Source organism: Colobus angolensis, unplaced genomic scaffold, assembly GCF_000951035.1.
Source record: "Colobus angolensis palliatus isolate OR3802 unplaced genomic scaffold, Cang.pa_1.0 Scaffold53, whole genome shotgun sequence".
NCBI classification, from domain to species: Eukaryota; Metazoa; Chordata; class Mammalia; order Primates; family Cercopithecidae; genus Colobus; species Colobus angolensis.
In genome coordinates, this window is record NW_012118821.1 from 2,110,889 (window position 1) to 2,127,461 (window position 16,573).

Here is a 16,573-nt window from a genome sequence, read left to right on the forward strand (position 1 = left end):
TATGTCTGTAGATGATGTCTGTCCCTGAGGAGCAATAGTACTGTTGTGATTCCTCCAAGATAAAGAGATAGTGTTTTTATATTTGAAGAGAAAAAAAACAAATGAATGCTGTTGGAGACTGTTTTCCCATGTACATCAATATCGCCAATATGTAATGGAACTGCATTAATAGCAAAGAGTAGGGAAAACAAAGCCATCTTTTTTCATGTTATGCCTAAATGAGGTGTTACTTCTGTACCAACCTATGATCCACTGTCTAGATGAAATGGATAGGGAGATGTGGAGCAGAGAAGACGTCATAGAATGCATAGCTAGTGAGGCAGCCTCTTTGGGAGCCAGTAAGTACAGTATGTAAGTCATGGGCCTGCTGCTCTGAATTAAGAACAGGAACCTCTGCAGCATGGCCCCTCTGAGCATATATATTGTGATTTAGGATATTTGTGTATGTGTGCTTCAAATCAATGTGAAAAGGATGGATTTTTTTTTTTTCGTTCAAGAGTCTTGCTACAATAGCTGGCCCCTGTCTCATACTATTAGCAGAGGGGTTAAATGTAAAAATAACAATGGCAGTTGGTCGCACTTGTCTAATGTCTGACTTTGGTAGGACTGCTTCAGAGTTTCACTGTTGGATACCATGTTTGCAAGTCACCATCATCAGCACTGTTTGAGAGAGCTGGCCAGACCTAGTCCCTGCCCTCAAGGCCAGCATTCCCAGCTCCAGTGTTACATGCCCTAGCAGGTCTACATGTTCAATTCTAACAACTAAGTTATTTACAGTGGGATTCTATCTCGATGGGAGTATTCCATATTGGGTTAATTTGTTAATAGATGCTATCATCTTGTCATGGATGATAAGAAAATCATTGTGCCAAGGATATTGTTAGTACCAGTATAAACAAAGAGCCTCTTAACTGCTCACCTTGCCTTCAGGCTTCCTCATTTCCCAGTCCATTTGCCATGTTGCTGCCATACTTATATTTCTAAACCATTTACTTAATTATGTCCTAGTCTGGTTTAGAAACCTTTGATAATTCTCTACTGGTTATGACATGAAGTCCAAACTCTTTAGCATTAGTTTTATGTGGTGCCATCATGACCTCCCAGCTTCAAAGTCAAGTCACTTTCACACTGGCCACTTCGGTGGGTTCCCAGAAACATGCCGTGCCATATACATCTTCACACCTTTGTTCATTTCCGGTACCACAATCCTGTCTTTTTTCGTCTCTCCCCACACTTGTTTATTCAGGCAAATCTGACTTGCTGGGCAAGGCTCACCTGAGGGCTGCCTTCACCATGTATCCTTCTGTGATTTCCCTGTTTGGGTGCATCCCTAGTACTACTATTCTTTTCTTAGAGTGAATTCACTTGCCCCAGTTTTGCTTTATGGCCAGTTTTTTCTTAGATGAGAGCTAAACCTGATGACAGCCCGTCTGGAGGCACATTAACATTGATGTTACTAGGAGTTTCTGTTCATAGGCTTTCATTTTAAGGTTTGGTTTCATTTTATTTATTTTTTACAAAAAAACAGTTTCTAAATGTTACTACCAGTTTTATGCAAACTTTCAGAGCCTCTAAATAGCCGGTAAAATGGTGAGCATTGATAATGGAGCTTCTGCTAATTTCCTGGTTGTTTCAGGAAGTTAAAAGAAGAAACTTTTTATCTAATGCAAAAGTTTCTAATTATCCACAGCGTGCATTGTTTTCCATTGTTAGAAATGCTGCTGTTTTACATTAATTATAGTGGGAACGCATAGCTGCCTATGAAAGCTTGTGAGCAAGTTTTGGGGAACCGCATATACTTAATAATAGCAAGGAGTGAGCGTGTGTTGGTTGAGATAGATCTTCTATCTCTACTAAGCTTTACCAAGTCAGGGACAGTGTCGTTGTGCTCTTCATGTTCCTTTTATCCTCAGTACCTGATGTATTCAGTAATTACCATATTTTGTGTGTGTGTGTGAATGGTTTTTTTTTTTTTTTTTTTTTTTTGAGACAAAGTCTTGCTTTGTTACCTAGGCTGGAGTGCAGTGGTGTGATCTTGGCTCACTGCAACCTCCTAGATTCAAGCGATTCTCTTGCCACAGCCTCCCAAGTAGCTGGGATTATAGGTGCCCGTCACCACGCCTGGCTAATTTTTGTATTTTTAGTAGAGATGGAGTTTCACCATGTTGGCCAGGCTGGTCTCGAACTCCTGACATCAGGTGATGCACCTGCCTCGGCCTCCCAACGTGCTGGGATTACAGGCGTGAGCCACCGTGCCTGGCCAGTAATTATCACATTCATATTCCCAGACCTTTATACTATTGAGTAAAATGCTATTTGTTTGCATTGTTGTTTTAAAATCACTAAGTTAAATTTTTTATCTTTTTTTTCAGCCATCAAAAATAAGGATTAATTTAGAAGATAATGTACAATATGTGTCCATGAGAAGTAAGTTGATTCCTGAATAGGTTTTAGGTTTTGTTAGTTTGAACTTCATATGATTAAAATGATTTGTGTAAGTGTATGAGTTGATGAGAAACTGAAATAAAATGTGTTATTTGTACACTGAAATGTAAAGTTTCAAGGTTTAGTAACAACTCCTGAGGTTATGAGTTGAATAATGTGCACAAATGCCAGTTTGTTCTCCATAGAACAGTATATTTAAGGCTGTTTTCTCAGAATTCCTCCTGGGAGAGAAATGTACTCTTTCCTTCTTGTCCCTTATCTTAGGTTAATGTTTAGGGTGTCTGTTAGAGGAGATAGGATGTAAATGGCTCTAGTTCCCTCTTCTGGAAGTTTTCATGATAGACTGCCCCACCTCAGCCTCCTAATCTCAGTGGATAGATAGTGCATCATAAGTCAGGGTGAATCTTAGAAATGCTAACCCTTAGTTTTTCCTCAGTGCCTGCCACAGTCTCACCCATAGTTGGTCACTGAGTTTGGTCAGCTTCCCCTTTGATGTGTTTCTTGCGTCTGTCCCATACCACTAATTTATAATAATATCTAACATTTATTGAGCTCATACAGTGCCTGGCACTGTATTAAGCTCTCTGCATGGATTGTCACAACGACCCTTCAAAATACAGGTGTGAATTAGAATTCTTACTTTATAAAGGCCCAGAGAGGCTGAGTGACTAGCTCAGAGTCAGGGTTGAATCTTGCCTCTCTGACGCAAGAGCCCAGAGTCTTTAACCACAACGTTGAATTGCTTCTCCTCGTTCAGGGTCTGACTTCCTCTGTAGCTGAAGTTGCTGGGTGTCCTTCTGAGAAGGCATTCAGTGTCCAGGCTCTCCAGCCTGGGTGCTAGAAAAATCCAGGGGGATTTGTCTAATACAGAAATGGGGTTATGATATCATCCAACCTAAGTTCTTCAGTGACACTCTTTTACATGTAGAGAAAACCCTGCTTCCTCGTATATTTGATTTTAAGTGTTTGTATTACATTCATAAGCCACTTCATACTAAAAGAAACTAGGCAGTAGAGAATGGGTAGATGGAGCAGACCAGGCCGTTGTAGCTGTTTCTTGCTTAACGCCGCAGCCTCTTCTTCCAGCATGCTGCTGCCCTCCTCCACAGCTCAAGCTACACCACCTGTGGTCCCCAAAGCACCCCAGGTTCTCTAAGGCTGCTTTGTCTTCTGAGGTGTGGTTTCATCTCCCTCACTTCAGCCCGTCACCCTCTGTCAGAATGGGCAGACACCGCCCATTTGCCTTCCTGTTCCCTGTGCCCAGTGTACTCCCATCAAGAGGCCTTCCCAGTTTCCCCCTGCAGCGAAGGTTTGATTTCGTGCTATCAGGTGACTTTGAATACCTCTCTTAGCACTTACCTCAGGACATGTAATAGAGTTCCTTGTTAGACTACGGAGTTGCTTTGGTGTGAAGACCTCTGTAACCCTATTCATATCCCTTCAGCAACTGTCACGTTTTTAGTTTTTTGTTATATGTGTTCTTTATAAAATAACATCATAGAAATATACTTATCCTGAGCATATAAGACCATGCCTTGTTAATAATTACTATAATTAAATATATGCTTTTTAAAGTTAGAATTTCTCATTTGTAATCTTCTTGAGTTTGTTGTAGAATTGTGACCTTCTACTTCCAATTAAAAATCCTTTTAAATTCCTAATTTACCCCTATTTAATCTTAAGTGTAGGAATGGGCTCCAGAGAGAAGACATTTATATTATGAAATATGTACCTTTGTTCCTGAAGTAACCGCCAGTGGTCTTTAAACTAAATGTGACAGTGTGGAGGTTCTGAGTAAGGACATTTCTGGCTGAAGGTAGGATGGACATTTCTTTGAGGCATACTGACTGTGGTGTGCTGTGGAAGTAGAGAAAAAGAAAGTCATATATTCCACACCAGAGTGACAAAGTTATTTTAGAAATTATTTTTTCTGCAAACCAAGCCATAAGAACTTTTTCTTAGTATCAAATTGGAAAAGATGACAAGATACTTAGTTCTGGCAAGCGCGTGAGATGAGGCCCGTGTATGCCGCATGGAATGGACAGAACCCACAACCTGCCGAGCTGTTTAGCAGTACCTATCACAATTCCTTAAAAATGTCCAGTTAAGGGGACATACAATAATTTCGCAACAAAAAGATTTGTTGAAATATTAAGCAAAATCGTAAAGTTGGAGATAGTCTGAATTTCTAATATTGGGACAAATAGCAAATACTGCATACAGTTAAGCATACAGCCATTAAGAATAATGTTGAAATACATTTGTTGACATGTCAGTATGTTCACAATATTGTGTTAAAAGAACGTTGCAAAATTGCATGGTCCTGTTTTTGTTTTTAAAAACTATATATATGATTGACACACAAGTGTGGGTGTGTTAGGGGTGTGTGTGTGTATGAAAACCCGAGCCATAGTAGGTGAGTGAGGGAATTAAAGGGATTTTTTTTTTCATTTGTCTATCTGTTACATTAATACAGAGTAGTGAATATTTTTAAAAATAGAGATAGTGGGCCGGGTGACTCAAACACCTGTAATCCCAGTACTTTGGGAGGCTGAGTCGGGTGGATCACAAGATCAGGAGTTCAAGGCCAGCCTGGCCAATATGGTGAAACCCTGTCTCTACTAAAAATGCAAAACAATTAGCCGGGCGTGGTGGTGCACGCCTGTAATCCCAGCTACTCCAGAGGCTGAGGCAGGAGAATTACTTGAACCCAGGAGGCGGAGGTTGCAGTGAGCCAGGATCGTGCCACTGCACTCCAGCTCCAGCCTGGGCAACAGAGCGAGACTCTATCTCAAAAGAAAAAATAGAGATACCACTGTTGACCGAGGTATGTCATGATTGTCTTAATAGAAGACTAGTTTGAGCTCTTCCAAAAAATTCGTCAGACAGCTTAACACTATGACATGGATAGAGTCATTAAAAGGGGAAAAAAAGCCAGTTCTCTGCCTTTGCTTTGTAAAGAATTCCTTAACCTGAAGACCAAATGAGAAATTTAATTTTAAAAATCATGTGTAATTCTATTCCTGAGAGTGGTATGGATGCAAATGTAATCTTAATGCTTTGTCTGAGAAGATGCAGTAGACTTGTAGAAGTCCACATGCTCAGTGGACGCTGGTTACGTATTTCAAATACTCCTTTATTTAAATTTAAAGCCTTTGTTTAGAGCCAGGATAGGCCAGTGAATTTTTTCTCCAATTTAAGAGATTTATTTCATAGAAACCGCTTTGATTTGATCAATGTGTAGGGATTTCTGTAGATGTCTGCTCTCTGATCAAGAGGAAACAGATGATTTTTTAAAATGAGTTAAGAAATGTTATTTAAAATTGTACAAATGTGTTTATTTTGTTTCCCAGAAGCTCTAAAAGTGAAGAGACCTCGTTTTGATGTATCACTGGTTTATTTAACTCGAAAATTTATGGATCTTGTCAGATCTGCTCCTGGGGGTATTCTTGACTTAAACAAGGTTGCAATGAAACTGGGAGTCCGAAAGCGGAGAGTGTATGACATCACCAATGTCTTAGATGGAATCGACCTCGTTGAAAAGAAATCCAAGAACCATATTCGATGGATGTGAGTTGCTTTCAAACTTTTCATGGCTTTTTTTCCTTCTCATCAAGTGACAGTTCCGTGCTTAAAACTAGATAGTAGCAGTGTTTTGACAATAGAAAACAAAGGTACGACTTCTTGTTAGAAGAGAATTCTATAAAATTTTCTCGCATCATCCTGGAGAGTACATACATTTTTTAAAAAGTATTTCCTCAGTTCCAATTGATTATTGATACTGGGAAAATCTGTTAAGGTTGTAAAACAGTGGTTTTCACACGGAAGTATGGTAAACACCTAGAGGTTTACTGCCTCTGGAGTTGTAATTCGGTAGGTCTGAGGGAAAGCAGGAAAGTACATTCTCAACAGGTAGCCCAGGAGATTATGACGTAGCGAGGCGTTTGAAACACTGCCCTGAATATTCAAAAAAAAAAAAAAATCAGACAGTATCTAAAAGGCAGTAGCTAAAGACTTGACATGATGAGGAGGAATCCAGTGGAAAGGGAAGCTGAAGACTGGCATAGATAAAGGTATCTGTGCATGCACACATAAGAAAGCGGTTAGAATAGGCAAGTATTTTTTTGGACAGGGAGAAATAGTTGCAGCAAATAAGTACATAGTGACCTCTCAGGCAAATGCAAACCTACCAAGAAAGACTGTAAAATGATCCTAAATAATTAACTTAGTTATTAAAGGAAAGGGATTCATAAAGGAGGTAATTTTTTCAATAGTATGGAAGTACAGGTTGAATTCTAATTTGAGCATGTTTACTAAATAACACTAAAAAACACTTTAGGAGTTTATATTGGCTTGCATTGTGAATCACTAATTAGAATCAGATTTGAAAACTGCCAGGTGAAAGATAGAGGCAAGAACCTTTCCCTATTTATTTTCCATTAAGATTGAAAGGAAAAAATGAAAATCAGTTGTTGCCTGGTCATCATATTGGAGTAGGCACTAATAACTAAGGAAAATATGTATATCTTTTTTTTTTTTTTCTTTTGAGAGGGAGTCTTGCTCTGTCACCCAGGCTTGAGTGCAGTGGCATAATCTCAGCTCACTGCAACCTCCACCTCCTGGGTTCAAGCGATTCTCCCACCTCAGCCTCCCCAGTAGCTGGGATTACAGGCGCACACCACCACCCCTGGCTAATTTTTGTATTTTTAGTAGAGACGGGGTATCACCGTGTTGGCCTGGCTGGTCTCGAACTCCTGACCTCAGGTGATCCACCTGCCTCAGCCTCCCAAAGTGCTGGGATTACAGGCGTGAGCCCCATGCCTGGCGTGAAAATAATGTCTCTTTTAAAATGATGAATATAATCATTATATTCAGATAGAATGTGTACACTAGGGAAAAATACAGACTCATCACATTTTAGCAGAGGGACTGTCATTTAGCCAACACTTTGTTTTCATATGTAGGAACTCAAGTACTGGAAGATGATAACTTATCAGAAGCTACATTGTAAGGACTAGGACTGAGGCTGAAGCTAGGTGTTATTGACTCTTAGTTCAGTGCCCTTTTGCTTTCTTAGGCTGTCTCTGCTGTTGTTAATTTCTGTTAGGTTGTAATGTATTTTTTTTGAAAAAGACTGTATAAGATGAAGAACGATAAGTAATTTATGTACAGGAGGAATAATGGCTGTCTAGAACGAAGACGGCACAAGTTAAAAGTCCCTCGTTTCCATTGTCGTGGAAAACACATGGTAATCATTTGGAGAAGTTCCAGTAACCTAACTTGAAATTCCTTTGTTATCTCCTAGATGGTATTGATAGTGATTTGTTTTTCTTTTAAAGAGGATCTGATCTTAGCAATTTTGGAGCAGTTCCCCAACAAAAGAAGCTGCAAGAGGAACTTTCTGACTTATCAGCAATGGAAGATGCTTTGGATGAGTTAATTAAGGATTGTGCTCAGCAGCTGTTTGAGTTAACAGATGACAAAGAAAATGAAAGATATCCTTTAAGTCTATACCTTTCTAAAATTTCTGCTTCCAAAACAGATTACTTAAGTAGTAGAGTCAGCTTGGGGACTTAATTTATATATTTAAGATATAAAATTAGACCATTAAAAGTTAAAGTAATACAAAATTAGCCAGGCATCGTGGCAGGCGCCTGTAATCCCAGCTCCTTGGGAGGCTAAGGCAGGAGAATCACTTGAACCTGGGAAGCAGAGGTTACCGTGAGCCGAGATGGCGCCATTGCACTCCAGCCTGGGCAACAAGAGCGAAACTCCATCTCAAAAAAAAAATTAAAAAATTAAGTAAAAGTTGGTAGTAGTATAGCCTCAAACGTACACAAACGGTAGGTTTTTTAACTTCTTTGTGGCGTTTCTTAGATTAAATTCTGGATGATGACCTCAGGGGTACAGTACCAAACCAAGGTTGATGGTACCACTTAAAATAGGGGAGTGTTCATTTTTATAGTCTGAATACTATAAGGATAATAAAATATTTGTTGGCTTTTGTGAAGTTCATGTTTTTCCTAGAAATGTGTGAACAGAAGTTGGTTTCCAAAACAGTGAATTGCCATTGAAGAGGTGCTTAAACTCCCGTTTGTGTCCACAGAAGCATGTTGTTGCTTAATAGCAGTGTTGCCTTGAAACTCTGTCTCAGGGGGCTGGGGGGTGGGGCTGGGGGAGCCTTGTCTTTGCTACTGACCTCCTGGGTGTCTTAGACCTGTATGCTGTGCTGTGCTGTTCCCTGTGGCACCCTTTGTGAGGGGCTTACTGATTCTGAGCTATCCCATAACCCAGATTTACTTAAAACTCTTTACAGCAGTCAAAAACCTCTATTCCTACAGTACAGTTACTGGAAGGAAAAGAAAAAATAAGCACCAACATTACTGCAGCCAATCAGAAAAAAAAAAATGTTAGAGAAACCCAGTAAATCACTTAATTGGTAAAATTTGAGGCAGCACAGTGAAACAAGATGAAAAAGATTCAGGTAGTGAGATGGAAAATAATTTTAGATAAAGTAATATTGAGAAACTTAATCTTCAAGTCGTTTATGCCTTTTTATAGATTTTTTTCCATCTTTCATTTTAGGGGATTCTTGTCAAAGCCCTGAATGTTTTTTCTCAAAGTTATAGTAAGATCTAGCTTACTGTAACTGAAAAGGGAGTACAATGAAAATTTGAATTTCTTCATGTGGTATATTTGTGTTAGGGACTCAGACTTTATTAATATTTTTCTCCAGAAATTGCCATCATAATCATAATAGTACAGCTTAAAGAAATTCTTTAGGTTGAGTTGTAAATATTATAAAACGCTTTATTAAAAGCTTAATTTTATATAAATAATAAAGATTGTCAATGAAATAATTTTTTTACTGCTTTCCTTAATGCTGAACTTGTTTCTCATAAAAACTAAAGACATTCTAACATTACCCTTGCGTTACTGAATTACTAGAGATAAATTACCTCCCCGATAAACAGCATTCTGTGTAGAGATCCTTGACTGGGTTTTACACTAGCATATGTGACCTATCAAGACATTCATAGCATTCAGGCCTTCCATGAACAGATCGTCATTGCAGTTAAAGCTCCAGCAGAAACCAGATTGGATGTTCCAGCTCCCAGAGAAGTAGGTAACCCTGCATTTTTAAAAGGATTTAAAGAGGGATGAGGGCCGACTGCTTAGGCTGTGATTTATTGCAGTCATACTTAAGAGCCGTTGTGTACACGTGCACTCTATATCCTCTACTGCCCGGCACTTCACACATTTTAACTTGCTTCAACTAACACAACAAGTCAGGTAGTCATTATTATCTTGAAGATGAGGAACCGAGAGCTCACAAAGGTGAGTTAACTTTTTCAGGATCACCAGAATTCAAACCCAGTTAGTGTGGCTTCATAGTTTGTTTTTCACTATTGTACTGCAGTGCTTCTTAGAAGAATCACCAAGAATTGGCCCATTTTAAAGTTCCAAAAGTAAGGTCTGCTCTCAGCGAAGGCATTGGGGAATTAACAAACTCATGAAAGACTGATGAATAAACCAGAACACTAGGTTCTGAATTTAAAATGGAAAACTAGGATTTCTGTATAAATGAACATATTTTTGTCAGCTGCCAGCTGCTCGGTGCATTTTTTCCCTTGCAGGAAAGTTTGCATTGAAAGATAATTGCAGCAGAAGGCTGCTTGATGAGGACGGAATCAAAACCAAGGAATGTGGCCATTCTTGGGACACACCCTCAAGACTGACAGCCTTGATAGACCCATCGGTGCTCATAGTATGGTCCTCTGCATTGCCCTGGGGGTTTGCCTCCTGCCTAGCGAGGAATGTTTTCTGGACCCGTTTTTCCTTTTGTCCCCAGCAGACCACTGTTCAAGTGAGCGCTGTATTACTCGACAGTGTATGGGTTAAGGGCCGGTTTTCATTTAACTCAGTCACGCTCAAATTAGGATTTCTTGGTGATGTTTCCTAGTTGTTTTATTTTTAAGAAAGAAACCGCTAATCAACACATCTTTACTTTGGGGCATAATAATTCATTCTGCAGAGACTAATGGATTTTTGGCTTTTTCCCTATACAATGAGCTGCTTCAGACTGTTAATTGCTAAATCTGGCTGAGCCTTTGATCATACCTGAGGCTTCTTTTAGAGTCCCATTTAAAGTCTCTGCACATGGGCCCTCTTGGCCGGAGCCTGACCATGAAGATCTGGGGAGCTAGTGTGGTGGTTGGCAAACTGGCCTTAAGGTCAGATCCAGCCTGCTTCTTGTTCTTAGAAATAATTTTATTAGGACACAGCCACATGCACATTTGTTTACATATTGTCTCTGGCTGCTTTCATACTATAGTGGCAGAGTTAAGAGGTTGTGACAGGGATAGTGTGACTCGCAAAGCCGAAAGTATTTACCATCTCACCCTTTATGGGAAGTTTGACAACACCTAATTTAGTGGAATGCGAAGTCCTCAGCTGCCTTCCAGTTGAGAGAGACACTGGTTCCTTTTATTGTTTAGAAATATCTATTAAATTGTACAGGATTGGCCGGGCGCGGTGGCTCAAGCCTGTAATCCCAGCACTTTGGGAGGCCGAGACGGGCGGATCACGAGGTCAGGAGTTCGAGACCATCCTGGCTAACACGGTGAAACCTCGTCTCTACTAAAAAATACAAAAAGCTAGCCGGGCGAGGTGGCTGGCGCCTGTAGTCCCAGCTACTCGGGAGGCTGAGGCAGGAGAATTGCGTAAAACCCGGGAGGCGGAGCTTGCAGTGAGCTGAGATCCAGCCACTGCACTCCAGCCTGGGCGACAGAGCGAGACTCCGTCTCAAAAAAAAAAAAAAAATTGTACAGGATTTATCATTCAAACCAGATGTGACCTGGTACTGTAGAAGCTGAGCACAGATGTTCTCTAGCCCACTTGTCGGGTACCAGGAAGTCATAGCAAGGACGACAAGTGAGGCTCTGAGACGTCTGAGAGGCTGCATCTCCCCAGACTCACCCTGGTTTAACATCGCAGTGAGGTGTGGAGTGGGAGGGAGCAGTGGTGTCTGTGAGTCTAGCCCAGACCTAACTGCATTAAAGGGGAGAAAACAGACTTTGTTACAGTTGAAGCAGCTCCCAGTTAAAGCAATCATTTATAACTGGAGCTGTTCCTTAAGAATTTAGCATAATTCCAAGTAGAAGCATTCAAGTTGCCTGATATCTTATGGAAAAAGTATTTTGATTAAACCTGAGGAAATCTGAAATCAAAGGATGTAAAAATCATGGTAAGTTAATAATAGTCCTTTATAAATAATCTTTACAATTTTTTTTTTTTTTTTTTTTTTTTTTTGTTGAGATGGAGTCTCGCTCTGTCGCCCAGGCTGGAGTGCAGTGGCCAGATCTCAGCTCACTGCAAGCTCCGCCTCCCGGGTTTACGCCATTCTCCTGCCTCAGCCTCCCAAGTAGCTGGGACTACAGGCGCCCGCCACCTCGCCCGGCTAGTTTTTTGTGTTTTTAGTAGAGACGGGGTTTCACCGTGTTAGCCAGGATGGTCTCGATCTCCTGATCTCGTGATCCGCCCGTCTCGGCCTCCCAAAGTGCTGGGATTACAGGCTTGAGCTACCGCGCCCGGCCACAATTTTTTTGATGTTTTACTTGAGGTATATTTTGATCTTTTCCTGTGCTTTCAACTGGACAAAAGAATGGCCCTTCCATTATCTCAGGACCTGTTCATTGGTCTGGAAATCCAAGCACATATTTATCCTGTGAGACTAGGGTATTCTAGAGTTCTTTGTCATCAAAACACTGATTTTTGACTCGAGTACGGCCTCCTTGAAGGGTCAGCTCCTGAGTAGAAAAAGACAGGCTCTTGAGTACTGAGGTTTTCCCATGATAGCTCCAAAGCCATTACTGCAGGATCAAGCGTAACTGTCTTCAGCGTGTGAGTTGGCCAGTGCTTTAATGTGACTACAGCTATGGTGATTTTCTCAAATGTCTCTTGAAATTCTTGCAGTTCTAGTGAGTGAAAAAATATGATTTATTATTTCATTCATCTTGACGATTCCTGTGTCCTTTGCTAGGACTCTATCACAGTGCACATAAGGAGCACCAACGGACCTATCGATGTCTATTTGTGTGAAGTGGAGCAGGGTCAGACTGGTAGCAAAAGGTCTGAAGGAGTCGGGACCTCTTCATCTGAGAGCAGTCATGCAGAAGGCCCTGAGGAAGGTAAATCCACCAGTGATTCTGGCAGTATTTTAAATGAGCATATATAATGTTATTAATGTGTATTATGGCCTTAAGATATTTTTACTCTCCCTATCCACAAAAACATAAGTGAAAAATTACAACATAATTCTTACTGTAGTTGAGAATATTTCTGTGAGCATTACAGTTAAATTTTTGTAGTTTTGATAGCAGTGAAGACTTAGAATTCTGTTTGGTCCCATGGTGATACCAACTTGCTATGGTCTCTGAATAGGGCAGGCTTTCAGTCAAATAGCAGCTCCACTCAGCCAAAGAGCCTGCCCATGACCCGGCCGGGAGAAGGGAAAGGGCTAGACCTGCTTGACCCAGGCAGTCACACACCCACTCAACTCAGCGAACAGCCCACTCCACCAGAGTCAGTCCTCAGTTGCACATTTCTAAGGACGTTGTCTCTGGACCCACCTGGCCAGAGCAGTGACTCCATCTCACCTCGGAGCCCAGCTTGCAGCACTGCCCAACAGCAGATCACAAATAGTGGAATTGCTTGAGCAGGGGGCCAGCATCCTGTGACCGGCCTGGGCAGAAGCCATCACAGTACCCAGCCAGCAGGTCCACCAACATCCGAACAAAGACCCAACCAACTGGAGAACTGGCCTGGGCAGAAGCCATCACAGTGCCCAGCGAGCAGGTCCACCGACATCCGAAGAAAGACACAGCCAACTGGAGAACTCAAGAAGCGCTGCGGGCCAGGGTGGTCTTGCAGAGCCACAGGCTGGACCAATAGGAAGCTTTCACTGACAGAGGATACCTGTAATGACCAGAAGAGGGGGCTGTTGCCCGCACTCAGACAACAGCGCAAAGACACAAGGATTACAAAAACTGGGGGAATCATGAGGGCTCCGAAAGAAACTAGTAAAGCCTTAATAAGGGAAGGCTTCCTCCCTTCTCGGACGGGTGCTTTCAGGTACAAGTTTGAGTTCCAGTTTATTCGTGAGAGACTGAAAAAATTAGCCTTATGCCATTAACCTGAGAATACGTGTTCTTGACCAGGCATCTTCAGGGTTTTCTGAAGTAGTCGGATTGTATATTCTTTTACATATTTGCCTATCAAACCTTCACTTAGGTGAGTTTCTCTCTCGTGTTCTTTTTCAGAAGAAAATCCTCAGCAAAGTGAAGAATTGCTTGAAGTAAGCAACTGATGGCATTTGAGAATTTATGTATTACTGAGTTTTTTGGGAACATCTTTGTGGAGAATTATGCGTCAAATTTGATTCTCAGAGCAATAAATTATCCATGAAGTGCTCTCATTCTCAGTAGCGGCATCATGGCCAGTATGGTCTTTGAGGAGTTCGCCACTTAGATTACTGAGTAATTGTGGTTTCCACGTTTGAAAACAACTCCTTTTATAATTATTCACTGCTTTTTGTCAGTGAAGTAGACATCTTGCCTCCTGAAGTAGTTTCATCACAGAGTGTCATGAAAACAGACAGTTGGGCTGAAATGGACAGTTCTTTGTGGACTCTACCCTTCCCTTCAAGGAGTATGTCATATATCACAAAAGAAATTGCCTTACACTGGTTCATGTTTGCAGTTACTGTTGTACATTGGATAGATGTACACACAAATTTAAATGTGATGTCTTTGTATATATCTGTATAATGTTTTGATTACTTATGAAGTATGTCTGAGTGACACTTTTCACCCTTGTACAGCCAAAATAATGTATATATGGAAAGTGACAGACAAATTCTCTAATTTCTTTGGTATCTATAACTTATTAGAATCCTCTGGATGAGGGTTAGAAGAGAGTTTTTCCAAACTTCTACATGTAGAAGTATCATAAATGTGCTACACATTTATGTTTGTGGATTTAATTAAAGTATTTTAATATGGTTTTCAATGCTGAAATTGGAGTCAGATACTTCTTGGTTTTAAGCTGTCTACCTACTTGCTGTCTCCCAGCAGCCTGGTGGCATGCCCAGTGTTTTTGGGGGCAGGGATAGAAATGCCATCAGGAAATAGCTGAATTCATTGTGAAATATGAATTCAGTCATGGTGATCATTGGAAACTCTTTTAAGGTTTTTGCAAGTAGATTTTGTAATGTTTGTGTATGCAGCCTTGCTGTTCAGTCAGTCAAAGGGGTTTTACTCACGACAAGTTGTACCTTGCCCTCTCTCCAGCTCTACTCCCACATTTTCACGTACCTAGCTATTTCTACCTCATTGGGTAAGTCATTTACCACTCTGTGCCTCAGTTTACTCTGTAGTTTACCATTAGACTGTGAGCTCCTTGAGGGACTTTGTCATAATCACTGTTATAGCCCAGTGCCTCACACCATGCCTGACCCTTAAGAAGTGCTCAATAAATGTTTGAACAAATAAGTGAGTGGAGTGAGTGAATTGTAAAATCAGACTAATAATATTTGGTTTGTCTATCATACAAGATTCCTGTATCGTTTGAATTCAGATTGTGAACCTTGTTTTTAAAGAAATGAAGCTACTTCAAATTCAGACTGTGTTTAAAAAGATTTAAAATCGGAATCCAAAATCAAAGTATTAAAAAATAATGCTGAGTGTTTAGGATTCACATACCTCTGAGCTGCCAGTCCTGTCCCTCTGCTGAGCACCAGCCACTTCCTGCAGGGGTCCTGCCAGCGTGTTTCTGTGCACCTGGGGATGGAGTATGCTCTTCCCTGAGTGGTTAGCCCCCGTGCTTTTCCTCCGTTTTATTGTTTGAAATTAGCCAAAGAAAAGCTGCAGGGGGCGCTGCTGATCATCATCGGACCGGTTGGTCATACTGTCTGACAGAATTGGGAATACAGGAGGAAGAGCAAGCCTAGGGTAAAAAGTATGCCTGGGACATGCTTGATGAAAGCAAGAGTTTCGGCAGGTCACTATGTGTATGTAGGTGAGGTGCTCAGTGGAAAAGTCTGAGCTGTATAGTAGGTTGGACAGATGTCAGTTTAGATGTGATAGTTTAAACCGCAAGAGTAGGAGAGGTCATCTGAAGAGTACAGCAGCCCCAAGGGTATCTATATTTAAGGAGAAATACATAAGAAAAAGTCTCCTGAGAAGGAATAATGGGGTGGGTTGGGAGGGAGAAGGCAGTGTCCCAAAAAACCAACAAAGGTTTTACCAAAGGTAATACCATCATTTCTGAGCAGCAGTTCCTTACTTGTGAAATGTGACAGATGTGCTCCTTTACAAATTGTTCTGAAGGTAAAATGAGATCATGTAAACGAAAATCCTTTGTAAATTACAGATGTGTGTTATAAATGAAGTATCTCTTGAGTCACTCCATCTTCTGGCGTTTGGTCTCTGATTTTTAAAACGGCTAAAATAAGCATCCCATGAACTCATTTCTGGGCCCTTCCTCCTCACTAACCCTAACCTTTCCAACCTCACTGAGCCATCTCTGAGTGCACCGCTGCTTCCGTCAGAAACCTTGAGTGATCCGTGTTTCCTTCAGGCTGAAGTGCAGACTCTGGATATAGAAGAGCCCCAGCCTCGCTTTCCGATCTTGCCTTGGTACCTGCCTCGCAGACCTTCACCTCAATAAATCGGTCTCATCACTACCTGAAGCACACAGTGAACTTTCCCATCTCCCTGCCTTTGCTCTTATCCTATTCTCTTCCTGTTCTCTGTGTTTCAAAATCACATCCTATTCTGGACCTGGCGTCACCCGTGCCTCCCCTTTACTCCTACCCTGCATGCAGTTTATACACAGCACGCAGGTGGCCATCTTCCTTTCTTGTAAGTTGCTGTGGCTAAGTCCCAGCTGCCATTCCATGTTGTCAGAGTATAAGGTCATGTCTTAATATGTATTTATCGTATTAATATAGTGTTCAAGTATGATAGGGTTTGACTGTGTCCCCACCCAATCTCATTTTGAATTGTAGTTCCCATAATCCCCTGTGTCATGGGAGGGACCAGGTGGAGATAATTGAATCATGGGCGTG

At 41.2% G+C, this 16,573-nt stretch overlaps 1 protein-coding gene across 4 annotated transcripts in view; it reads left to right on the forward strand.

Moving 5' to 3' along the window:
- The window catches only part of E2F6 (E2F transcription factor 6), a 22,430-nt gene extending 6,516 nt beyond the window's left edge, over nucleotides 1–15,914 (forward strand). Inside the window, exons 2-8 of one of the 4 annotated variants that reach the window (XM_011960891.1) lie at nucleotides 2,373–2,427; nucleotides 4,129–4,261; nucleotides 5,799–6,015; nucleotides 7,785–7,940; nucleotides 9,453–9,567; nucleotides 12,488–12,635; nucleotides 13,767–15,914. In XM_011960891.1, coding sequence (XP_011816281.1) covers nucleotides 5,861–6,015; nucleotides 7,785–7,940; nucleotides 9,453–9,567; nucleotides 12,488–12,635; nucleotides 13,767–13,813 — 621 coding nt within the window. In that variant the 5' untranslated portion in view covers nucleotides 2,373–2,427; nucleotides 4,129–4,261; nucleotides 5,799–5,860 and the 3' untranslated portion in view covers nucleotides 13,814–15,914. The remainder of the gene's footprint in view (nucleotides 1–2,372; nucleotides 2,428–4,128; nucleotides 4,262–5,798; nucleotides 6,016–7,784; nucleotides 7,941–9,452; nucleotides 9,568–12,487; nucleotides 12,636–13,766) is intronic. The other 3 variants (XM_011960888.1, XM_011960892.1, XM_011960890.1) reach the window with 3 other exon arrangements.
- The last annotated feature ends 659 nt before the right edge of the window (nucleotides 15,915–16,573 follow it).